Source organism: Aphis gossypii, chromosome 1, assembly GCF_020184175.1.
Source record: "Aphis gossypii isolate Hap1 chromosome 1, ASM2018417v2, whole genome shotgun sequence".
Taxonomy (NCBI): Eukaryota; Metazoa; Arthropoda; class Insecta; order Hemiptera; family Aphididae; genus Aphis; species Aphis gossypii.
Window position 1 is genome coordinate 12,058,843 of NC_065530.1, and position 21,644 is coordinate 12,080,486.

Consider the following 21,644-nt stretch of genomic DNA (forward strand, 5'->3'; position numbering starts at 1 on the left):
CTGGCGCAACTAGTATCAGCGCCGATCCGCACACGCACGCACCGTACACCGCCACCGAAGTCCGAGCGGTGGGGACTTCTCGTCGACACGTCGGGCGCGCAGTGTAACCGCATACCGGCACGCGGCCCGCCGCCGCTCCGTGCCGTCGGGCCCGCCACCGCCGTTTTGGACGCACTGCACCGGTGCGGAGCGGCACACCGCGCGCGTAGTAGTGCAACCCGCGCGGGTTCTTCCGCGGCGCGATTCATCCGGGCCCGGCCGCACTACACCGGTGCGGGGTTACGCGCGTGCGATTCACACCGCCGCCGCCGCCGCCGTCCAGCCGACAGCGACTACGACTACGACGCTAAAGAGAGGTCATTCATAAACGGACGGCGGCGGCGGCGGCGGATTTCGTCCAATTACACGAGCCGCGTACGGCTGCTGCGCCTGCACTTGTTAAACAGTATAAATTACGTCATTGCACTTTATTTATTTGGTTTTTTTTACTGTGCAGCGCACTCGGTCTTACTCCGTCTGTACGCGTGCCGCATCGTTCGGAAGTCTTCCGATTTTTTTTTTCCCGTTTCTATTTTCGCCCCGCACCGTACGACTATGGAGATCCGTTAAACGCCATGTCCGGCACACGTGCGTGTGCAGTATACGATTATTGTTTTATTTTGTCCGAATGCGATATTATTATTATTATTTTATATGCACCTAATGTGTGTATGGGTAGGTACTACGATTGCAAATCCGGTCGCCGGATAACGATCTCCGGTCATGATACTACTTTATTGTATAGTACGCGTCGATATCGATTACGTCCTATCATCGTAATATACCTGCTATTACATAAATATTATATTCCATGTTGTAATAATCTAAATTTACGATTAATATATTGTATTATATAAAATCATTAAAATTTTTATGAAATTCGATACTACTGCAGTAGGTATAGTTTACGCGCACGATGATCATCTATCTCTTTTAAGCTAAAAGCTCGAGTTAGAGTTAAAGAGTATTACTACTTTAGTTGTATAGTTTTTATCACAAACGTAAATTAGAATTAGATTATAATTATATTAATACAAGAGTAGGAATATCTGCAATAGAAATAAATGACAAACTAATTGCGAAAAAAACAACCAATTACTCGTATATATATGTATATATACGATTTGTTAAACATTACTTTTAGAACAGTAAACATTTTTTTTTTTGTATTAGCGTGGAATACAATTTAAGCATACTGCAGGCTTTAAGTAGTTTAAAAAGGATCTCTATATAATATTGTCTCGTAGATCCTTGTAAAGAACTCTTTTATATACAGTTCACCAAACCACGCTCGATCGTTTACAGCGACCGCGTTGATTGACACTCACTGCAACAGTAATCAGAGATTTTATAATACGATTATTCGAAAATTAACCTTCGTTTAAAGAACAGAGCGATCGACGATCAAAGTGACGGACGCAGACAAGTATTATGCCCATATAGTACGTAAATGGTATAATATTATTATATATAATCGTCTCGTCTCTCGCGCGTGTATATATGCTCTGCATGTCGAAAAATGCTAAAAAGAAGCAGACTCGGATTTCATATTGATTATTATTAATCATTAAACGTGCACCTAAGACCTAAACGAGTCGTATTCTGTGTTTCGTGTATTATAGCCGATACTTACACCGAAATAAAGAATCTCGAAACGTTTTTTAAAGCGCTGCAGCGTGAAATAATTTGTTATACAAACATTATAAGTATAATAATATATAATATATCACCTGTAAACGTATAACGATATATTTTTTATACATACACGTATAACTGTATATTAGTAATCTGGTAATCCTTAGACCCAACAAACATCAAGTTTCTTTGCGTTAGGTACCCGTCTCTCTCTCTCTATATATATATACATACATATCGCGGCTCATTCCTATATATACACGCGTATTACTCTATCGAGATGTATAAGGTCTGTACATATAGTATCATATTATTTTGAATATATAGGTGATAGGTATAGGTATATACACATTCTACAAATAATATTCACACTTAAAGTCGTGGGCGTATCAGTTTTTTGGTAAGGGTTTTGTATTTTACCTTATTGTATACTGTACAGAGACGAATAACTGTATAAGATACACGCCTATTGTATATACAATATGTATAGGCTTAGCTATTTCGGTATATTTGGTAAAGAGTGAAATATGCCGAAGATATAGGAACCGGTACAGTGTTGAAATTTAAAACCGTTGAATATTTATGAATATTTACTCAATTATTACCGTGCTGGTGGCGTGGCAGGTAATATAAAATATAATATAATGTCGATAATAATACTCTATATATATTATTATTATAGACACGTGAAAAAAAAAAGCTTTAGGTAAGTCTACAGGATTATTGTTTTTTTAAAGTATAACATAACGACTAAGACTAATATTCCGTTTAAAACAATCGTATTATTATTTACTTATATATTGTCGTACCACACAAAATCTAAAACAAAATAAAGTTAAATAATATATAATATTATATACGTTTGCCGTAGCACTCGTCAAACGTTGCGTCTTATTAAGCGATACACTGCAGTTATACTCTTATATCTATCTATTATCAATGTACATACATTTATTTATTTACACGATTCTGACACACGTAAAAATATTATCAGTGGCGGAGATAAGGGAATGCAGAGAACTCTGCTGCATCGGGACTTTAGAAGACCCGCAGAGACGTTTAAATAAGTTTAATACAGCAATAAAAAATATATAACCTTCCAGAGTGCTGACAATTTTTTTTTCTGATAAGAAAGCGGCCCTTTATAAATTTTTGCATCATTTGACAACTAATAAATTCATAAAGCATTTTGCGTTCTTCTTATCACACGTGGTTGAGAGTGGATTGGATATATTACTCGAACGGTCAAGTTTGATGTATGTTATGTAAATAATTGGTATGAGGTCTAGTATACGACAATCATTGAATTCCAAAATTAATACAAAACAAATCCTATTGGTCTCGTTTAGCTGTTAATAAATAGGTAAGTCATAAATGTTATTTACAATAATAGTCTTAAAGCTCGAGGAAATATTTTTTGTGATCTGGTTTAAAAGAAAGAATTGAATTATGCGTATCATATATAAGTACATAAACTTCAATATAATTCAATTCAATGGATACTTAAATTTTAAAATAATACATATTGAATTTTTGTTATTATCAATAAAAAAGTAAGAAATTTCATGATTATTTTTATAAATTTGGTTATTCTTTTTCCTAATTTATCAATATTTAATAACTTAATCACATATATTCACATATATAATCGTTAACTAACTGATTTGAAGTAACATTGGTATATATTACATATTTATAAACGATTAAGAAATTAAATATTATAATATACTATAGTACCTATCTATAGGTAATTTATTGACTTTTACAATATATTTATTTGATCAGAAAAATTAAAATTAATTATTTGCATTTATAAATAATGCATTATTTTGTCTTTATTTATTTATTTTTTTTTAATTTATAAAACAGGTATTGTTTTTACAATAAATAATATACTTATAGGTTTTAGATTTTTAGTTTTAATAACAGAATTATATGTAATACCAATAATATACAGGCAATATATAAATTATAAACACTGTGGGTATTACATTATAAACGATTTTATCGATTAAAAACATAATTTTAAGTCCTGATTTTTGAGGTTTTACAATATTTCACTATGATAAAAATTTGGACAAATTCGAAATAGTTTATAATACTGTTAAGTAAGTATAAAATTATCAATGTTTTATAAAATACAATAATATTATGTGTAAATGAATACTAGATTCACTCGTACTTGTTGAATACATTTATAAAGTTATATAACTATTTTCATACTTTTTGTACTTTTTTCTTTTCAAATAACCAATAGTATTCATGTAAATTAATATGTTTTATAATATATAATTTTACTGTAGGTACCTATATTTAATTGGTGGTTTATTTTCCTGCAGGTATACATATTTATTAATTACCTATAATTAAAAAAATAATTATAAATATAGTCAGTGCATTATTGAAATAATGCATTTCGACGTGAACTAACTCACAATCAATAGTAACGGATTTCTTTCACACACTTACTGTATTACAATACATAAATACATTACATTACAGTAAACCCACCTACCCATAATTATGTATTGTTTTCCAAATTAAATCGACTAAAAATAAAAACTGCACGTATAGTGCATCTACATAATACAGGAAGTAGACTAAGTAGGAAGTTATTAACCCACTTGGTTTGTTCAATTTTCGCAAGTGTATCCGGCTACTGATAAACTACCGGATGAATATTAATAAGAATTTTTACAAGACCACAACGACCATAGAGTGTGGATAAATTTTCAGATGAGCTTAGAAGAGCAACAGAAATGTCGTTACAAAAGAATAATATATTTTCTAAGTTTCCAAACTATAAACCTACCTATATTTTATTCTTGGTATTATATTCATATATAGCGAATTATCATAATGTCAAACCAATGAAATAATGACATCACGATTATTATGTAAAACGATAAGTAGGTACTAAATATAAATTATTATAAATTATTTTACGTCTTATAAATTCTATTTGTCACAAGTATTAATATTTAACAATGATAACAATTATACAAATTGTATTATGAGCTACACGATATCGTGATAAATTCGCCTAGAATTACGAATATTACACATTTACACGTTGATATAATATTTAAAACTATTATTCCTAGTAAACAGGTACACACATAAAAAGTACCTATATAATATACCTTTATTTGACTATCACCAACAGAATAGTTATCAAAATATTAAAAATCATCAACATTTATTTATCAAATGTTTTTAGCCAACAGTTACTAAAATAATATACTTAGAACATGAGTAAAATTTAATAGAAATATAATGTATAAATGATAAAGGTTTACTTATATTTTGTATGTTATATTATAATTATAGCCATTGATGAATGTTCTTTAAACATTTTTATAAATTAAACTGGAAAATCGTTATCTACGACAATACGCATTTATATATATATACCTTTGTGCGAGCATGTTTAACATACATTGAAGTTTATAATAAAAATACATTTAAAAAACAATTTAACAAGAGGTTATAAAAGGATATAAGTACTAAAATTGTGCGCAGACTGTAGATTGTTAAAAGATAATTAATATTAATTAGAAAAAAAATAATACTTTTCCAGATCATTTAAAGAGAGTATTTATAAACAGATTATTATTTTTTATTGTACCTAAAATACATTTACCTAAATGTAAAACATTTAATTTGTGATAGTAAGTATAATAAAATATACAATTTACAATACTGAGCAATTAACAAATAAAAACTTGTGTTGATAATTGGTATACTTAGGCTAAATGAACTATCTCTGAAAAGGCGTCATTAATTTGACATAGTCCGGAAATTAGTTTTTTGAAAAACCGATAATATTCGTTTTTATTTAATAATTTAAGAGAGTAATAAACCTATAATAGGTTAAAATAGTTGAATAAAACAATTAACCGATTAATTAAAAATGTATTTCCATTAGTATGTATGTTTTCCAAAGCTGTTATACTTATGCGATCACTTTAAAAGTCGATTTATCAATATAGTCTAAATTCTTTGGACTTATAATATAATATAATATATATGTTGAAAAATGTGTTGATGGTGCATTAAATTGACTAAAATTATAAATTATATATATATAATTTTTCAAAGTACCATTGTCCCGCATTAGCGTTATCTTTTTGTTAATAGCCATTCGATTTTCATATTATTTTTTTTTTTAAATTTAATAACAGAATATAATAAAATAGAAATTAGTAATATTAAACGACTTGATTAATTACAGGGCAGTTTATTATTTTTCTAATTTTTTAATTAGTAGGTATTATCTTAGAATACGTCACATCTATTTTGATTAAAGAAGTAGTCAGTCGACATATATAAGTTATAAATAACGCATATTAAAGTTAATCATCTATATCACAAATCAATCCAACATTAAATTATGTATAATTATATGATGAAGTTTAAATTTGTACAAATCTGAAATAAATATAAGTAATTGTTTTAATGTCAAAATATAAATTGACATAAACATCTTACATCTTACCAATAATTGCAGCAATATAGATAGATGATAAACTAAAAATGAAATCGAAACAGAATTTATTAACCTTATTTGCATTATGTGGACGATGCTTAATGTTTTAATTTTCTTTTTTATTCATTTTGTAAAATTGTTTAATAAAAAAAATAGGCTGTATACTCGTACCACCATTTATTATTATTTATTTGTAGTTTTTTTATAAGATTGTATATATTTTTATTTTTTCAAAGGGCCTAAGCCTGTAAAATAAAATAAATAAATAATATTATTAGTTGTTCTGAATAGGTATTTATATTAACATATAATATATTATGGCGTGAACAAATAAAATAATTGTGTATTTTATTATTTTTTATAAATTAAAGTGACGAGATTAATTTAACATGACATTTATAAATATAAAATACGTGTCTTAAATAATATAATGTAATTAATAATACGTGCATTATCCATTTTCGGATGTTGTTTAACGTTTCTGATTTATACTTATGTTCTCATTTGATATAGATTATAATATAATTTTTATTTAGTCTTTGGTTAGAACTTGGTTGAAAATAATATATTTTGAACTTTATTTCGTTCAAAATATAATCTAAATAATCATCTTTAATGTTTAGATAATTAATTCTTAGTCATGTATAATTTTTGTAATGTGATTCATCGACGTAATGACAACAAGAACAATCCTATTTTATATTTTATTCAAGATTATTTTTATTACTTTTGTAGATATATTTTGATTCATTATAATTTATAATTAATTTAACTTATGATTAGAGAAATTATGAAAATGAAAATGAATGATTATCACATTATCACGTATTGATGAATTGGATTATACACAAATTAAATTAATAGATAACTTTTATAATTATGTACTCAAAATTACTGAAAAAAAATATGGTTTGGTAGTGTACAAAAAAAATACAACAATATTTATAAATATAATATTATACTTGGGAAAAAATTTAATTTATTTTTTCCTTGAAAATAACACGTGTAGGCAACCAAACATTTATATAATAACAGAAGTATTCACATATTTTAAAATATAAATCCATTCATCTATTAAAATATTATTATAATCAAATAGTTAATTAACTATTTCGAGTGAATTGGTTTGATAAAATATTTGAATGAAAATCGCATATAAATAAGAATTAAAGTGTGCAAGAACTTAGCATAAAAACAATTATTGGCTCTGATTGTCCATTAATTAATTTTGCCTATTTTTTTTGTTAATAAAAAAAAAAAAAATCAATAAAACTATATTATTCTGAGGAACAAAACAAAACGTGTACATAATAATATATGGATTGATTATAATATTGCTTCATAATAGTTTTATTTTTTCTCAGGAGATTTAGCGTTTTTAGAAGCACTTTGTGATCCTTTATTAGTACGTTTTGGGGCTACTGGTGGATCGTTTGAGACTGATGGTGTGGAATCATCAACAGAGGTTTGGGTTGCTTGAGCTGTTTCGGCAGGTTGAGATAAGGATTTAACTGGATCGTCCACTTTGGGTACAGGTGTAATGGATTTAAGCGAACTTTCTTCAAGTTTTGAGGATTCTTTTGACTCTGTACCAGTTTCAGAAGACGGTGTTTCCTTTACAGGATTCACTTGTTCCTGTTTCAGCAATTCTTGTTCCACTGATTTTAAGGTGCAAGTGTCAGGTGCTGGTAGTTCTTTTACAAGTTCCGCGGATTCTGGCTTAGTCGATTTTAACTCCTCTGACTGTTGGGATTCTTTAATAGGCACATCGGATTTTATTGTTTCTTCTACAGATTCTACAGGTAATGGTTTTATTGTTTCTTCTACAGATTCTACAGCTACTGGTTTTATTGTTTCTTGAGTTTGGGTAGCAGGTGTAGTCGGAGGTGTTGGTGCAGTAACAGTAGGAGTATCGGGTGTCTTCAATTCTTTCAAAATATTCTTGGATAGGTCAAGCTTTTCCAGTTGTTTAACAGCCAGATCACTACTATCAATTTCAATTTCAGAACTCACTGGTGGAATAGTAGTTGATGTTTTTTTCAAAGCAGATTTCAATGGCTTTGGTTCTTCAGTATGTACAACTTCTGGCGCTGTAGGTGTTTTTACTGCAACAGTCTCAATACTTACTTCTGGAGTATTTCCAAGAGTTTCAGAAATTTTAGACCATATATTAGAAAAGCTGTCTCTGCCTAAATAATCCATGTTTCCTTGTTCCCAAGATTGACGTCGAAGAAAATCTTCTAAAGCTTTTTGTTCAGTGGTTTTTTCACCCAATGATACCCTTGCAAATTGTCCAGCCAAACCACCCTGAAAAAATGTATACATTTAAAAGTATATAAATTAAAATAAGAATGTTTCTAAAATTTATTTTATAGGTAAATATAATTTAAACATGTAGGCAACATTATATTAAATTGTACGATTATATACACTTAATAATTATATAATACTTACATCTTCGTGATAAGTCTGGTCCTTAGGTACCTCGCAATGTGTCGGAGAATCAGGACGACAGTTATTTACACTTAAACTGGAGATAGGGTTATTGGGAATATCATCAGAACATGCAGGAATTTGTATATTACTTATTGACCGCTCTGGCTCTGGCATTTGCACTTGCTTTTGCTCATTGAATTCTCTTACTTCTTCAAAATGTTCACTATTCTGCTCATCATGTCCAAATGTATTATGTCCTTCCACTAGTTCCACTAGATTATTCTGAAAACTACAGTCTCTTGTTTGCTCTTCCGTATAAACGTTATTTATACAGTAATTATTTTCCACTTCCTGTTCACAATGATTATTCGAATATACTTCCACCAAATTTCTATCACCATCAACATTTTTTTTTTCAATTTCATTATTTGTTTCCTCAATTTTTTCAACCAAATACTCATCCCAAGGGTCAATAAAATCATAATGATCCTCTTTTGGAGGATCATAAGAAGGAATATAATAATTATTTGAAGTATTGTTATCAGAAATATAATTATTATAAGGAATGTAATTATTTTCATAATAAGGAGTATAATTATCAAACGTATTATTGTTATTATGGGATTTAGGATGAAAATCATAGGAATAACGGCTACTGAGGCGACTTTCTATCTGTGTAAAAAAGCAAAAACAAAACAAAACGGTGCAAGTTACTTGTGTAAAATAGAACATGTGAAAATAAATCATTAAAAAAATACACCATATAAAACTAAATGAGCACATGCAAAAAGCCAAATAACCATTGACAGAAGCCCCAGCAGCAGTTATGAAGGATGAGCATGTATAATTTAAAAACTAAATGTTAAAACTAATATCTAGTAAAGCGTTAAATCACTTTACATACCATTTGGAAGTAGACGTAACACTGGATCTTTTGAATATTCCTATTTGAGCTTTATACAACACAAGTTAGTTTAAGCAAACAGTTAAAACAATGATCTTAGTACATAGTTATTCGATCCCAAAATGTAAAGGTAAACCTTATAAATTGACGAATTTAGAAGTACTCATGTAGTATAATATGTTACCATTTCGGTGGAAAGTCCAGGATGTACATGATGACAGAATAAATCCCACCAAAGTTGTAATAATTCTTGTAAGCCCGACCCTCCGTGTTTTGATGTTACAAGTCTAGTTTCAGTATTAAACGACTGCAGCCAGGGTTTACTGGAAGCTATAAAGTGAACGATTTTCATATTTTGGCCAAACCTGAAAATTTCGTTTAATTATTTAACACTTTTAAACAAAGAATATTAACATTAATTTATTAATTTCCTACTGTTTTAGTGCTGGTAAATATGAATACGTAGATGACCAAACTACATTGTAGGTAAAAGATAAATGTTTTGAAATATCTGTGTTAGACCATTCTTTGAAAAACATATTTAACAGCCCTTGGTCTCCGCCTAAAAATAAAGACGCGATCAAATTCAATTTCACTATCACTGTTATAATAAAATACACGTTACCATCGAATGATCCTTTGGTCCTCGCAAATTCTAACAACTGACCAAACGTGTCCTGAGAAGGTTTATACACAAAAACACCAGAGTTGAAACAATCTGGCCACCCTGGATCCGGAGCAGCCGATAATTCTTCACGTTCAAATAGTTCATCACAGTTTTGCAACACCTTTTACAAATAATTAATTTGATAAAATATGACGCACTTCCTAAACCAATTATCTGTACAAAGTTCGGCTAAGAATTGTTTGTATTACAATCAAATTGAACTTTGTAATCATCGATTTATATATTTGTTTTATGTACTTCGGTAAGTATTGTTTTCTAGCAATATAATTTTTAGTAATTAATTTTAATTTTAATTGTGTATATACAGTACACACATATACATAATAACGAATAATATTATATTACTATTATATTACAGCAATCCATATAATATTTACGCTTTTATTTTTCATTACACTCATATTGTCGATACAGCTTAGGTATATTATATATTATTGAGGCTTATAGTTTGTCAAATTAAAAGTGTGCGATACTCATTAGAATAAAATATTATATTATAGTATCAAAAAAAGTTAATTATTACTTTACATAATTATCGTATTACTTTAAAGGATTTTTATGAGGGAATTAAATTGTTATTATCAATAAAATACTTAATACTTATACTGGTAAAACGTAAATGCAAACATAAAATAATTTGTATAGGTGACCTATTCGTAAGTGCTGCGTAGCTCTAGCCTATATAGTAGGATTGTAGGAAATTTTTTATTAAGCAATTCATAATTCGCCTACATAAGTAGCACTATTACAATGTATAGTCAAAATAACATTAAGCCTTATTTTTGTAATCTCCGATTTTTATAATACACTTCAGAACATTAATGTAAGTGATTCACGCATTTTAACATTAAAACCGTGTAAATGCGCAGGGAACTTCAAATTCTTTGGAACGACCCCAAATACAAAATGTCTCAAGTGCTCCGACATTGGCAAGAGTCTAAAAATACTAATAAATAACTGTGTTGAATAAATATACATTTTAGTAACTACGCATAATAATCTAAACTAAAATTTGCCACTGATTAGACACACTATTAGATATATCAAAGAAAATTAAAATTACCAGTAGTTAATAAATTCACATGACGTGACATACACAGTGTACACGTATATAAAACGGTGTCATCTCATTAAAATATTAAAATCATAATTTCTTGTTAACAATGTACCAGTAACCAGTAATGTACGTATATTTATAGGTGAGATAATATTTTGTAATAAAAATATTGTTTGTATTTATATACGATAGAAAATGAGCAGGTGACATTTTCCTTACAAAAGTTATGATAGATATAAGGATGTTGTCGAAATAATGATGAATTCCATACATCAACGGTATCGCCACCACCACAAACTAATATACCCATGGACGTCTACATATTATATTTTTTTCAGGAGCAGCATTGGTTTTTATTTAAAACCAAAAACATTAATGAGTATTGACTATTATTAATAGATGAAAGTATATTATGTATTTGAAAATATTGTCATAGTCAAATACTCAAATAGTAAAAGTATTACATTATGTATAATATTACAATATTTTACACATTACATTAATTTATCTAAAATGTAATAATAGTTATTAGACCAAGAATTTAATAATTATTAAATAACTTAAATTCAAACTTAAAACAAAACAGTTGAGCTTATTTTTTAAAACAATATTTAGAATATTCTTAAAATTCATTGTTTAGTGATTTAAAATTTACTAATAATATTGTTTACTTAAAAAAAAATTATGTTAATTTATCGAGGAAATGTATATAATTGATTTTGGAGCAAATTTGGTGTACTTGAGCTATAAAGTATAATTTATAACATAAATATTATGTATAATTAATAATTATACATATCGACGGGGTCATAATATGAATTATAATAATAATACATTATTCGGTATTCCGTAAGAAAATCGATTACCTAGCTAGATGTAATAGATACCAACAAATTCCTTTGTTTTAATCTACGCACCATGGGCGTAGATAGGAAATATTTTCAGAGCTAGGTGGTTTTGGTCTAGATATTCATTAAATTTAATTCACAATATTTATTTTAAAATTGTTTTATCTTTAATTTCGGGGGTGTTTAAACACTCAAAACACCCCCTTACCTACGCCCATACACCGTGAGTACAATGTATTAAAGTATAATAAGAAAATTGTTGCTTATACCAATGTGTCTGCGTCGAGGAACACGCATTTATCGTAATTGGTAAACGTCCAGCAATGTAGTTTGGTGAAAGTCACTCCTAGTTCGGGACGACACATCAGGGCCAAGTGTGTTTGATCTCTAGAATCCAATACGTCCACTACTTTGACTTCATCGAATACGGTTTCGATTTGTTGTCTACAAAAATATTAAAAAAAAAAAAAAAAAAATCATTTAGAATTTACATCAAAAAAAATGTAAGTGGAGCAAAAACTATATGTCATGCGTTTTGCATATTCAATCATACTTCATGGGCGCCGTTACGCCGGGGGTGATTAATATAGCTAATTTGTGAGCTGTCTTTACGGTTTTCAATGAATGCGCTAGGACCAACGCTCCCAAGGAATAGGAATCGTTTGTAGCTAATGTCACCCATGCATTATCTGGAAATAATTGAAAAATACATTTTAAAATTAATTTTCATTATATTAAATTATATTATAATAATGATATGTTTTTAAATACTAAATTAAAAAATCAACAATTTACAAACTCTCATAATATGTAAATTAATATTAATCAAAAGAAAACAAGTAATTGCTTTACGATCCTTCCAGTTCAATACACGCATTCCTAAGTATTATTGTTTAAAATTTGATTAATGATTATCGATTCTACTTTAGTTTACAGGTTTGTTTATCGGTTATTTTGAATTACTGACATGTATGTTCTTTAATCAATATACTAATTTATCAATACAAATTAATAGTATATAACATAATATATTAACTTGTAATAGAATAACCATGGTAAGTTATAAAATAATAATTTATTATACTTTATGGCGGAGGCATCATATTATAATATATTTTTAACGTATGGTTTAATTTTTTAATCTCGCAACTGTTGTTAAAATTTATAATTGCAGCGATTGTGATTATTAGTAAATATTTATTTTTCATTGATTAATAAATTAAATACAATCGACTATGAGATCCATAGTGATGGTTTGCTTAATAATTTTCCCATACCTATAATAATTCAGGTTGTTACATTTGGTCAACAATTATTTAGTAAACAATTCAAGAGTAAACTTTTTTTTTTCAGAGTTTAAATCTAAATATGACTCAACTCGGTCTTCTTATTATAGTTACTTTTAAAATAGTTATATTTGTATGTATGGTTTACAAAACCATTTTTATTGAAGATCGTACAGAAAGTTCGTCATTGTTGATCAATTGGTGTACGATTGGTTTCTTTACACTCGTAGAGTATATTACTGACAAGTATGGCCATGTATTTTATTTGATTTCAAATTGAATTTGCTCTGTGCGGTAAATTTACAGCAATCATATTATAATCATTTAGGACTAGTTTTTAAATATTATATGCTCTATAATAATTATCAAATTGTTCGCAAAAAGAATATAGTCTAAAAAAATAACCAACAATAAACTCATTTCAACATACGATGGTATATTCCTTTTTAATTTTCAGGTTGTTTAACTGGTTACCATTTTACCAAGAAATTAAACTTGGCATTGTATTGTGGCTATACTTTACATTTGGGATTCAACGGTTGTATACTAAAATAGTAAAACCAGTGTATCAACATAGTAGCTCAATGTTAGATCGTTTTACGACTATTACAGACATTATGTTTATGAATTTTGGACAAATATTTTGGAATTTTACAAATCGTGCAGTTTAATTGCAAAAATCAAGTGAATGTTTACATTTAAAACCTCACACATCTTATTAAAATTAATATAAATAAATAAACTGAGTGATTTATTTATCAGATATTTTGATGAATGCGGCCACATAATATATAAATTCGTTTTTTTAATGTCAATAATAAAAAATAATGTTCGATAAACCTTATTATTTATTCAATGTTTTTTTCTGGCGGTAAATAGTCGATACGATTTCATGTGATAATTTTGTAAAACTATGTCAATATATGATAAACAGAAAATTTGTTATTATTCCTATGTATAATTTTATGTGTTTGTCATTAAACTTTGTTGAAATTCATATGTGCACACAATTATACCTATTAATAAATATATTTTTATTATTCGTAAAAGAGTCGAGATGAAGATGACACAACTTTTTTTAAGTACATTTAAAATTTGGAATCATTCCAATACTTGCTATTTTGGCCAATATAATATATTACTGATTCAGCTATGAACTATCGATTAGTTGAATCAAAAACTAGGTAATTATAATCTATAATTTTTAAGTTATAAGTATAATCGTAATTCAAATTCATAATATAATACATTATAAATTATCATATATTAAGTATTATAAAGTAGAGCCAATAGACAATTAAAAACTACAAGAACACGATTAATAATAGACTATTAAAACATTTTAATCAGGAATCTAAATTTTAAAAGATGTGCATTTTTAATAATTATTGATTTATTAGATTAATGTTATTTATGTACTATATTACATACATTAATAGGTGTGTGTAACATTTTTTTTTTTATAGATTTATCAATCAACAACAATTTCACTTTGTAGAATTGACTCAGTACAATTGATGAGCCTAACTTATTTTGATTCAATAATTATATCCTATTCTAATCAATGAATTTATATATAATATTGTAATATGTCATAAAATCGTGTGTGAAAGTGTTAAATAATTATACAATCGATACTTATTATATTGATTCTTATTCATTTAGAATTTATTTTTGTCTTTTATGTACCTAACTAATGAAATAAAATTAGTTTTGGGCATACAAATATGCTAACAGTACTAACATAATATGATATTATGATACGATGGGTACCTACGTTCCATGTCACCAAAAATACTTATTAGTGGCACACTGGCACTGTATTAATGTTAGTAGTTAGAGTATAGTAATGTTTGTGTACTAATAATATTTTGTGGTTATGATAATAAAAAAAAAATTGTTATTATTTTTATTAGTTTAAATAATCGAATATTATGCAGAGCGAACAATTAATATAGTATAATCTCTAATGTTTTCATTTTTATTTCTGAATCCTTTAATTGTAGTTTATATTTATTCAAAATGTTTAGTTGATGTGCACAAAAAATAAATCAAATATTTAAGTTTGAAATAACTATATGAATAAATAACATTATTTTAGATTCTACACTGTGAGAGTGGAGCAGTGATAATAAATTGTCATACAGTTTTACAATGTTTGTTTTTTGTTTCTATCATCATGTTTTGGATAAGCAAAAATGTATCAATCTTCAACTTTTATCAACTATATTAATTCTGTTGGCAAATTGATAGGTATTTGATAAAAAGTCAAAAGTAAAAGCAAAGAATTTCCAGCATATAATTTTCAAAAATAAAAAATAAAAAATTTTTTTTTTGATTAATGGATTTGTAACATTTTTATTCTTAACTCAACGAAAAAAATGTATGCAATTTAAACATTTTAAGTTAAGGAAAAATAGTAACCTAATCATTTTTTTTTTTATTTTGCTATTATCTAAAAAATAATATTAGACACAAAATATTAAGATATATTTAAACTATTAATACTATGAAACACCAGTATTGATATAAAAATAAACTACTAAAAGCTACATAAATAATAAAATAAAATTTCCTTAAAAATACTATACTCAATGACGGGTACATTCGATACCTATTACAAGTAGAGCAAATCAAAATTATCTAATATTTTTTTTTTTGGTTTTTGAATAGGTACATTAAATGAAATTAATTAAATTCATAAGAGAAATAACCTTTAAATAATTTTGAATTACATTAAATATGTCAAATGTTACTTAAAGTACCTTTAGTTTTTAATTTATAATTTATAAATAGATACTTTATAAACTATATAAACTTAATAATAATATCAGCCTATGAAGCCAAAGATGTGTTTTAACCAATAATAATAATAAGAAGAAATAGTATATTTTATTTTAATTCAATTGTACAAATTGCATTTTCTTTAAATAAATTAGGGTCAGTCTAGGTCATTTTTTGAGTTATCTACATAAAAATGACTGTACTAAATTGTAACCAATCACAATTTAGAAATTAAATTATAATATTATATATCCCGGCATTTGACTTTGAATCTAAAAATAACATGATAAGACGTTTGAGCCATTAAAAAATATAAATACATAATATAATCTAAAGACCTTCAGGTAAATAGTAAATTATTAGATCCCTAGCTATTATATTCAAATATACACATAATATACCTACGTATAAAAGTTCTTTCGAACAATTAATCTAAATGTTTATTTGTAGTTATCAGAGTTAAAGTTTACTAACGCACGAACATTTTAACAGCATGTGACTGTACAAATTTACTATACCTATTATAAAATAATAATATAATTTTATTAAAGACAGTTGCTATTATAAAATACTGATAATGAATCAATATAATATTTTATATTATTATTATGGACGTTAGCTATCAAATAGTTCACGAGTATTTATTGCGTAAGAAAATTAGTTTTGGAAAAAGTATATAAGATAATATATATCTATTATTACAGGTGTGTATGGGTACCTAATAGATATATACTATTTACCTATAATATTTTGTTATCAATCGATGAGATTAACGAGTTTTATTTTTTCGATTGTTTTTAAACATGTTAGAGTAAGTATTTCATTTAAAATTATTAACGTACCTACTTAAAACAGAGCAGTGTCAAGTAATTCAGTGTCCCGGGGTAAAATTTCATTTGAGACTACAGGTAGCATATTAAGCGCAAATAAAGGCATCCCTTACTTTTACAAAATTAAGGCGCCCGGGGGGCAATTGCCCCCTTTACCCCCCTTTACTTTATTAGTATACTTATAACTTATGAGTTGTGACTTTATGAGTGTATAAATCATTTTATTATTTTATTTTACAATGTAGTACAATGTAATACATTGTTTTAATTTATAAATGAAAGCGAACCATCTATTTATGAAATTTGACAATTTTTAGACATGTTTAATCATAAGTATTTAAATTTTACATTATATTCATCGTGTATTAACGTATTTATTTATTAACTTAATATCTATGATGCTAATGAATTACTTTTAATTGTGAACTTTGGAGTACGCAATCTTTATGCAACGTAACTTTAGAGATGTGAGAGATACTGTGAGTATTAAAGCATATAATTTTTCTTTAAATAAATTTAGGCCGTTACCACTAATCGCAATATAAGACGAGTACTTACGACTTATATTCAAACATCAAGTTCAGTTGGTACAATACTATTAAATTTAATAAACATGTTCAGTATTAATTTGAGTAAGTAGGTATACTAAAGATCATTTAAATTACGATTATTATGTACTTACTAATCATAGTCAACATTCAAATCAAACAATTGATTTAAAATCAATGGAAATTAAATAATTATACGTAATTTTTTTGAGAAATCTATTTATAATATTTTATTTATCAAACTATACAAATTGTAAAATAAATAAATTATTCAAATTTCAATAATCTAATTTAAAATCACCTTAATTACCCATATAATAATTTACACGCGTTTGCACAAAAGTTATCATGTCAATTGGTTATAGTTATTGCTTATTACCGTTTATTCATTTATAATAAACATTAACCTGTTAGGACTGGCTTATAAAAGAATGTGGTACTTAAATACTTAATCATAAATGTAATGCACTGTCTAAAATATAAATAGTTTCATCTTTCTTTATCTGAGATTTTTTAACCAGTAAAGTAAAATTTAGAGCATCACTGAATTAGTATCCGATTCAGTATACCTAATGAATATTAATACGTTTCAATTCTTAGGTACTGAACCATATAACGATTTTTTAATGTAATATACTAATATATATTTTTGACAAGCCATTTAAAAAAAATTAACAATCGATAAAATTGTAATTAAACTTCCATTTATCTTGCTAAAAAAGTATTCACTTTTTGTTAGGTATTTAATATAAATGTGTTAAGTTTTAAATGTATTTATCAACATAATTATTTGAACTATGCTCAAAATAAAATACAATATTTCTAAATTCATAATAATGTCGACTTAGAAAGTGTCACTTTGAGTAGGTATGTACTTTTTACTTAAACAATTGTGAAGAAAAAATTTATAATTGGAAATTGAGTATAATAATACCCTTTTTTTTTTTGAAAAATAAAAGCTGTACAATAAAAAATACAATTAATCTACACTTTATTTTGTTACTAGGAAATACGAGTATTAAAATGTTAAATATATGAGAAAAGCTTACAATCGAATAGTATAACTTTAATTATAGTAATACCATTTAAATGTATACTATAACTTCAAAGCTATAGCAACTAATTGAATATCTATGATGTTAAATGTGAAATTGAAAAATATATAAAGATTATATAATTATAATTTGGTGTAATTGGTATATCATTCATAATGTATATATATATATTTCAACGTTTTATCTGCGGAACACCTTTTGGCGTAATAATAATCCACGGCAAACAGGTAATTCCGTTACGGTTAAATATTAAAGATAAACGAAGAGAAACATTTGAGTAGTGGCTGCAGCTGGTCAAAATATCATCACGATTAAAAATGTAGATTATTTCGATCGCATTGAATAATAAGTATTTTGAGATTTTACACTATATGACGATTTTTATACATGTGACGAAAGCTGTAAGAATACAAGATCAATAGAATCAAAACCAAAAAAGCGCGCAACCAAAAACAAGAGTTGTGTATTATGCGTAGTTATAACTGCGCAATCGTTGATGTAATAATAGAGTAGACCACTGCTACGATATATATATATATATAGATTTATAAGTGAGAAACGAGAAAAATCTTCATTACTATAATTGTATCACGTTGTAGAACTACAACGTGATAGTGACATAGTGTGCGGGGATTTTGTTGAGGGATGTACGTTTTTTCGAAAGTTAAATATATTTAATATATTTCCCTATAGGGAACTCAACGAGGTCACGTAGGTTCTAATCTTTTTTTAAATTTTTTTTAAGCTTATATGAGCTTTCTGTTGCTTTAAAACAGCGAATTTATATTAAAAATTTATATTTGTTTGCATTTTATTCACGATACTTTGTTGTTGTTTTTTTAACAAGCATGAACGATATTCGATAAATGACCTTTATGGTTTTTAAAACGCATTTTACTAAAGAAATATGTTAAAAGGTTATACACACTATTACTGTTATAGTTTAAAACTTGTGTTTGATTGGTATTGTCGTATAAACATGTACAGGTCAGGAACATTCACATACTCAGAAATCGTAGGTGATTGTGGGGCTGAAAAACGGGCGTGCCCGTATATATGGTTGTAAGTATGTGGCTGTAAGAAAACTAGCGGTCGCGGTCCAGTCGTCACCCCCGAGAACGAAATCAAGAAATATATAGCTAGAGATAGAAAAAAAGTCGCGATCTTCGATGTGAAAGTCAAAAACTTGTACCTACGCTCTATGACAATACTATATACATTTGAAGTATAAAAATACATCTTACGAGGTCCGTCTGTACTGCATATAATATACAGGGTGTATCTGGAGGCTTTGACACAATTTTACATTAAAATAAATCAAAATTGTATATTTTGAGTTACACGAATAATTTTTTTTTATCCTCTGCCACATCCCAACCCTCGCCTCTGTCGACGTTATATACGGTAATTAACCTGTTCGTACAACAGTTAAAGTCAAAGTACGCCAAACTGTTTCACGGAACAGCGCGGGTGTGTCACATCTACTAGCAGCTAGTATTTAATATGTATTAGACACCCGATATACCCTGTATATGCATGTATTATAATAATAATAATATTATAGCGTGTATTGCATGGTGGTAGTTTTACTCACTCGATGACGACATGATTCGCGTATCGCTTTTCACCGGTTGTCGTCGTCAGTATAGATGTAAAATATTGTATGTCTCCTGGGCCGCGGACGCTGTTGTCCTGATGCAACGGGCGTGCACTCAGGTCACCGGACACTCGCGTGCGTGCAGATATACTTGCCCTTCTCTGGCCGGGGTTCGTCGTACAAGGATATTCGCTGAGCGTGCTATGTCGGTCCAAGTACGCGTATACGATTCGCGCTCGCGTGTGTGTGGGTAATCTTCGCGGGTGATAACGTTAAGACTGGGAGGAAAACTTCAAAATTTCGATCGACGATGGTATTTTATTTTGTATATGTAAATAATTTATGTAAATTATATCGTTTGGTGAGTTATACAGTTATTTCTTTTCCTCCCGGAAATGCGCTATGCGGCGAACGACGAGAACGACGACGACCACGACGTCAACGACGAGATCCGGTCAATGTGCACTGCTGCACGAGAATGAGTGAATGACGCGCTACTCGACGGGTATACGTTCTATACGGGCGTGTAGCGATTGCGCCGCTGCCGCTGCGTGCGTCGCGAATCCGGCGGCAGCGTTTGCCGATCACTCTTCATTTCGATCGCGTTGTATAACAATAATAATAAAGATGGTGGTAATAATTATAAATAACAATATATAACTCGCGCGTACGGCCGTACAAACGCCAAGAGTGCAACAAAATGCTGTTTTCGGGACAGTTTTTTTTTTTTATTTAATTGCTATTTTGTCTTGGTGCTTGTACCTTGGGCCCTGGGAGAGAAGTTGTAGCCATAGTAGTTGTAAAATCGCTTTTTTCCCAAAACTAAACACTGTTGTAAAAAATTTAAAAATTTTATCAAGTCTGGGAAATAATAATTCTTAAATAATTGTTCTCGAAAGTATATTATTACCTACTATTATTTTACATGCTCGTTACATAAAAAAAATGTGTGTGTGTTACCAGTACGCGTGCGGGAAGTGAAATTTCTTTTGAACGGTACACGTGAGTGAGAGAAAAAGAAAGAAAGGCATGGATAGACTGGGGTAATGAGGATAATAAAGAAAGAAAAGAAACAATGTAAATTAGATTTTTTAGATTTTTTTTTGATTTTTTTATTCTAATGATTGGTTATCATTTTGCTCAATCGGTATAGTAGTTATGATTGGTACATGATAACTGAAATACGAAATGTTCATTTGCGACTGAACATTATCGATACATCGCGTAAAAATTGCATCGATTGTTGTGCCTGATTTGGCAGTCGATATTGTTGATCATTATTCAATTGCAAACTGAATTTGTCTCGCAATAAGGTTATGAGAGGTGCTAAATCAGAATACTAATTCTGCAAAATCTAGTCTTATAATCTTCAGTTGACACACATAAATCAATGAAAACGGACATTTGAGATCAATTATGAAAATTGCAAATAAATAATAATAATAATA

At 28.3% G+C, this 21,644-nt stretch overlaps 1 protein-coding gene across 2 annotated transcripts; it reads right to left on the reverse strand.

The window, feature by feature from the left end:
- Positions 1-7,415: 7,415 nt before the first annotated feature.
- On the reverse strand, positions 7,416-20,712 carry LOC114122173 (glycogenin-1). 2 transcript variants are annotated; one of them, XM_050204440.1, is made up of 8 exons: positions 20,194-20,712; positions 12,650-12,785; positions 12,366-12,540; positions 10,129-10,291; positions 9,939-10,065; positions 9,688-9,868; positions 8,618-9,271; positions 7,416-8,470 (listed from the first exon to the last, which is right to left on the reverse strand). In XM_050204440.1, exons 1-8 carry the CDS (start codon positions 20,204-20,206, stop codon positions 7,514-7,516), a joined length of 2,406 nt encoding a protein of 801 aa, XP_050060397.1. In that variant the 5' UTR covers positions 20,207-20,712; the 3' UTR covers positions 7,416-7,513. The 2 variants fall into 2 exon arrangements, with proteins under 2 accessions (XP_050060397.1, XP_050060401.1); XM_050204444.1 differs by lacking the exon at positions 8,618-9,271 and having other exon boundaries at positions 20,194-20,697.
- Positions 20,713-21,644: the final 932 nt, after the last annotated feature.

Excerpts from the sequence above, each read along its gene's own strand:
- LOC114122173 (XM_050204440.1), bottom strand. Across the intron at positions 12,541-12,649 it reads GGCGTAACGGCGCCCATGAA|ACAACAAATCGAAACCGTAT; the intron begins GTATGATTGAAT and ends ATATTTTTGTAG. Across the intron at positions 10,066-10,128 it reads GACCAAAGGATCATTCGATG|GCGGAGACCAAGGGCTGTTA; the intron begins GTAACGTGTATT and ends CTTTATTTTTAG.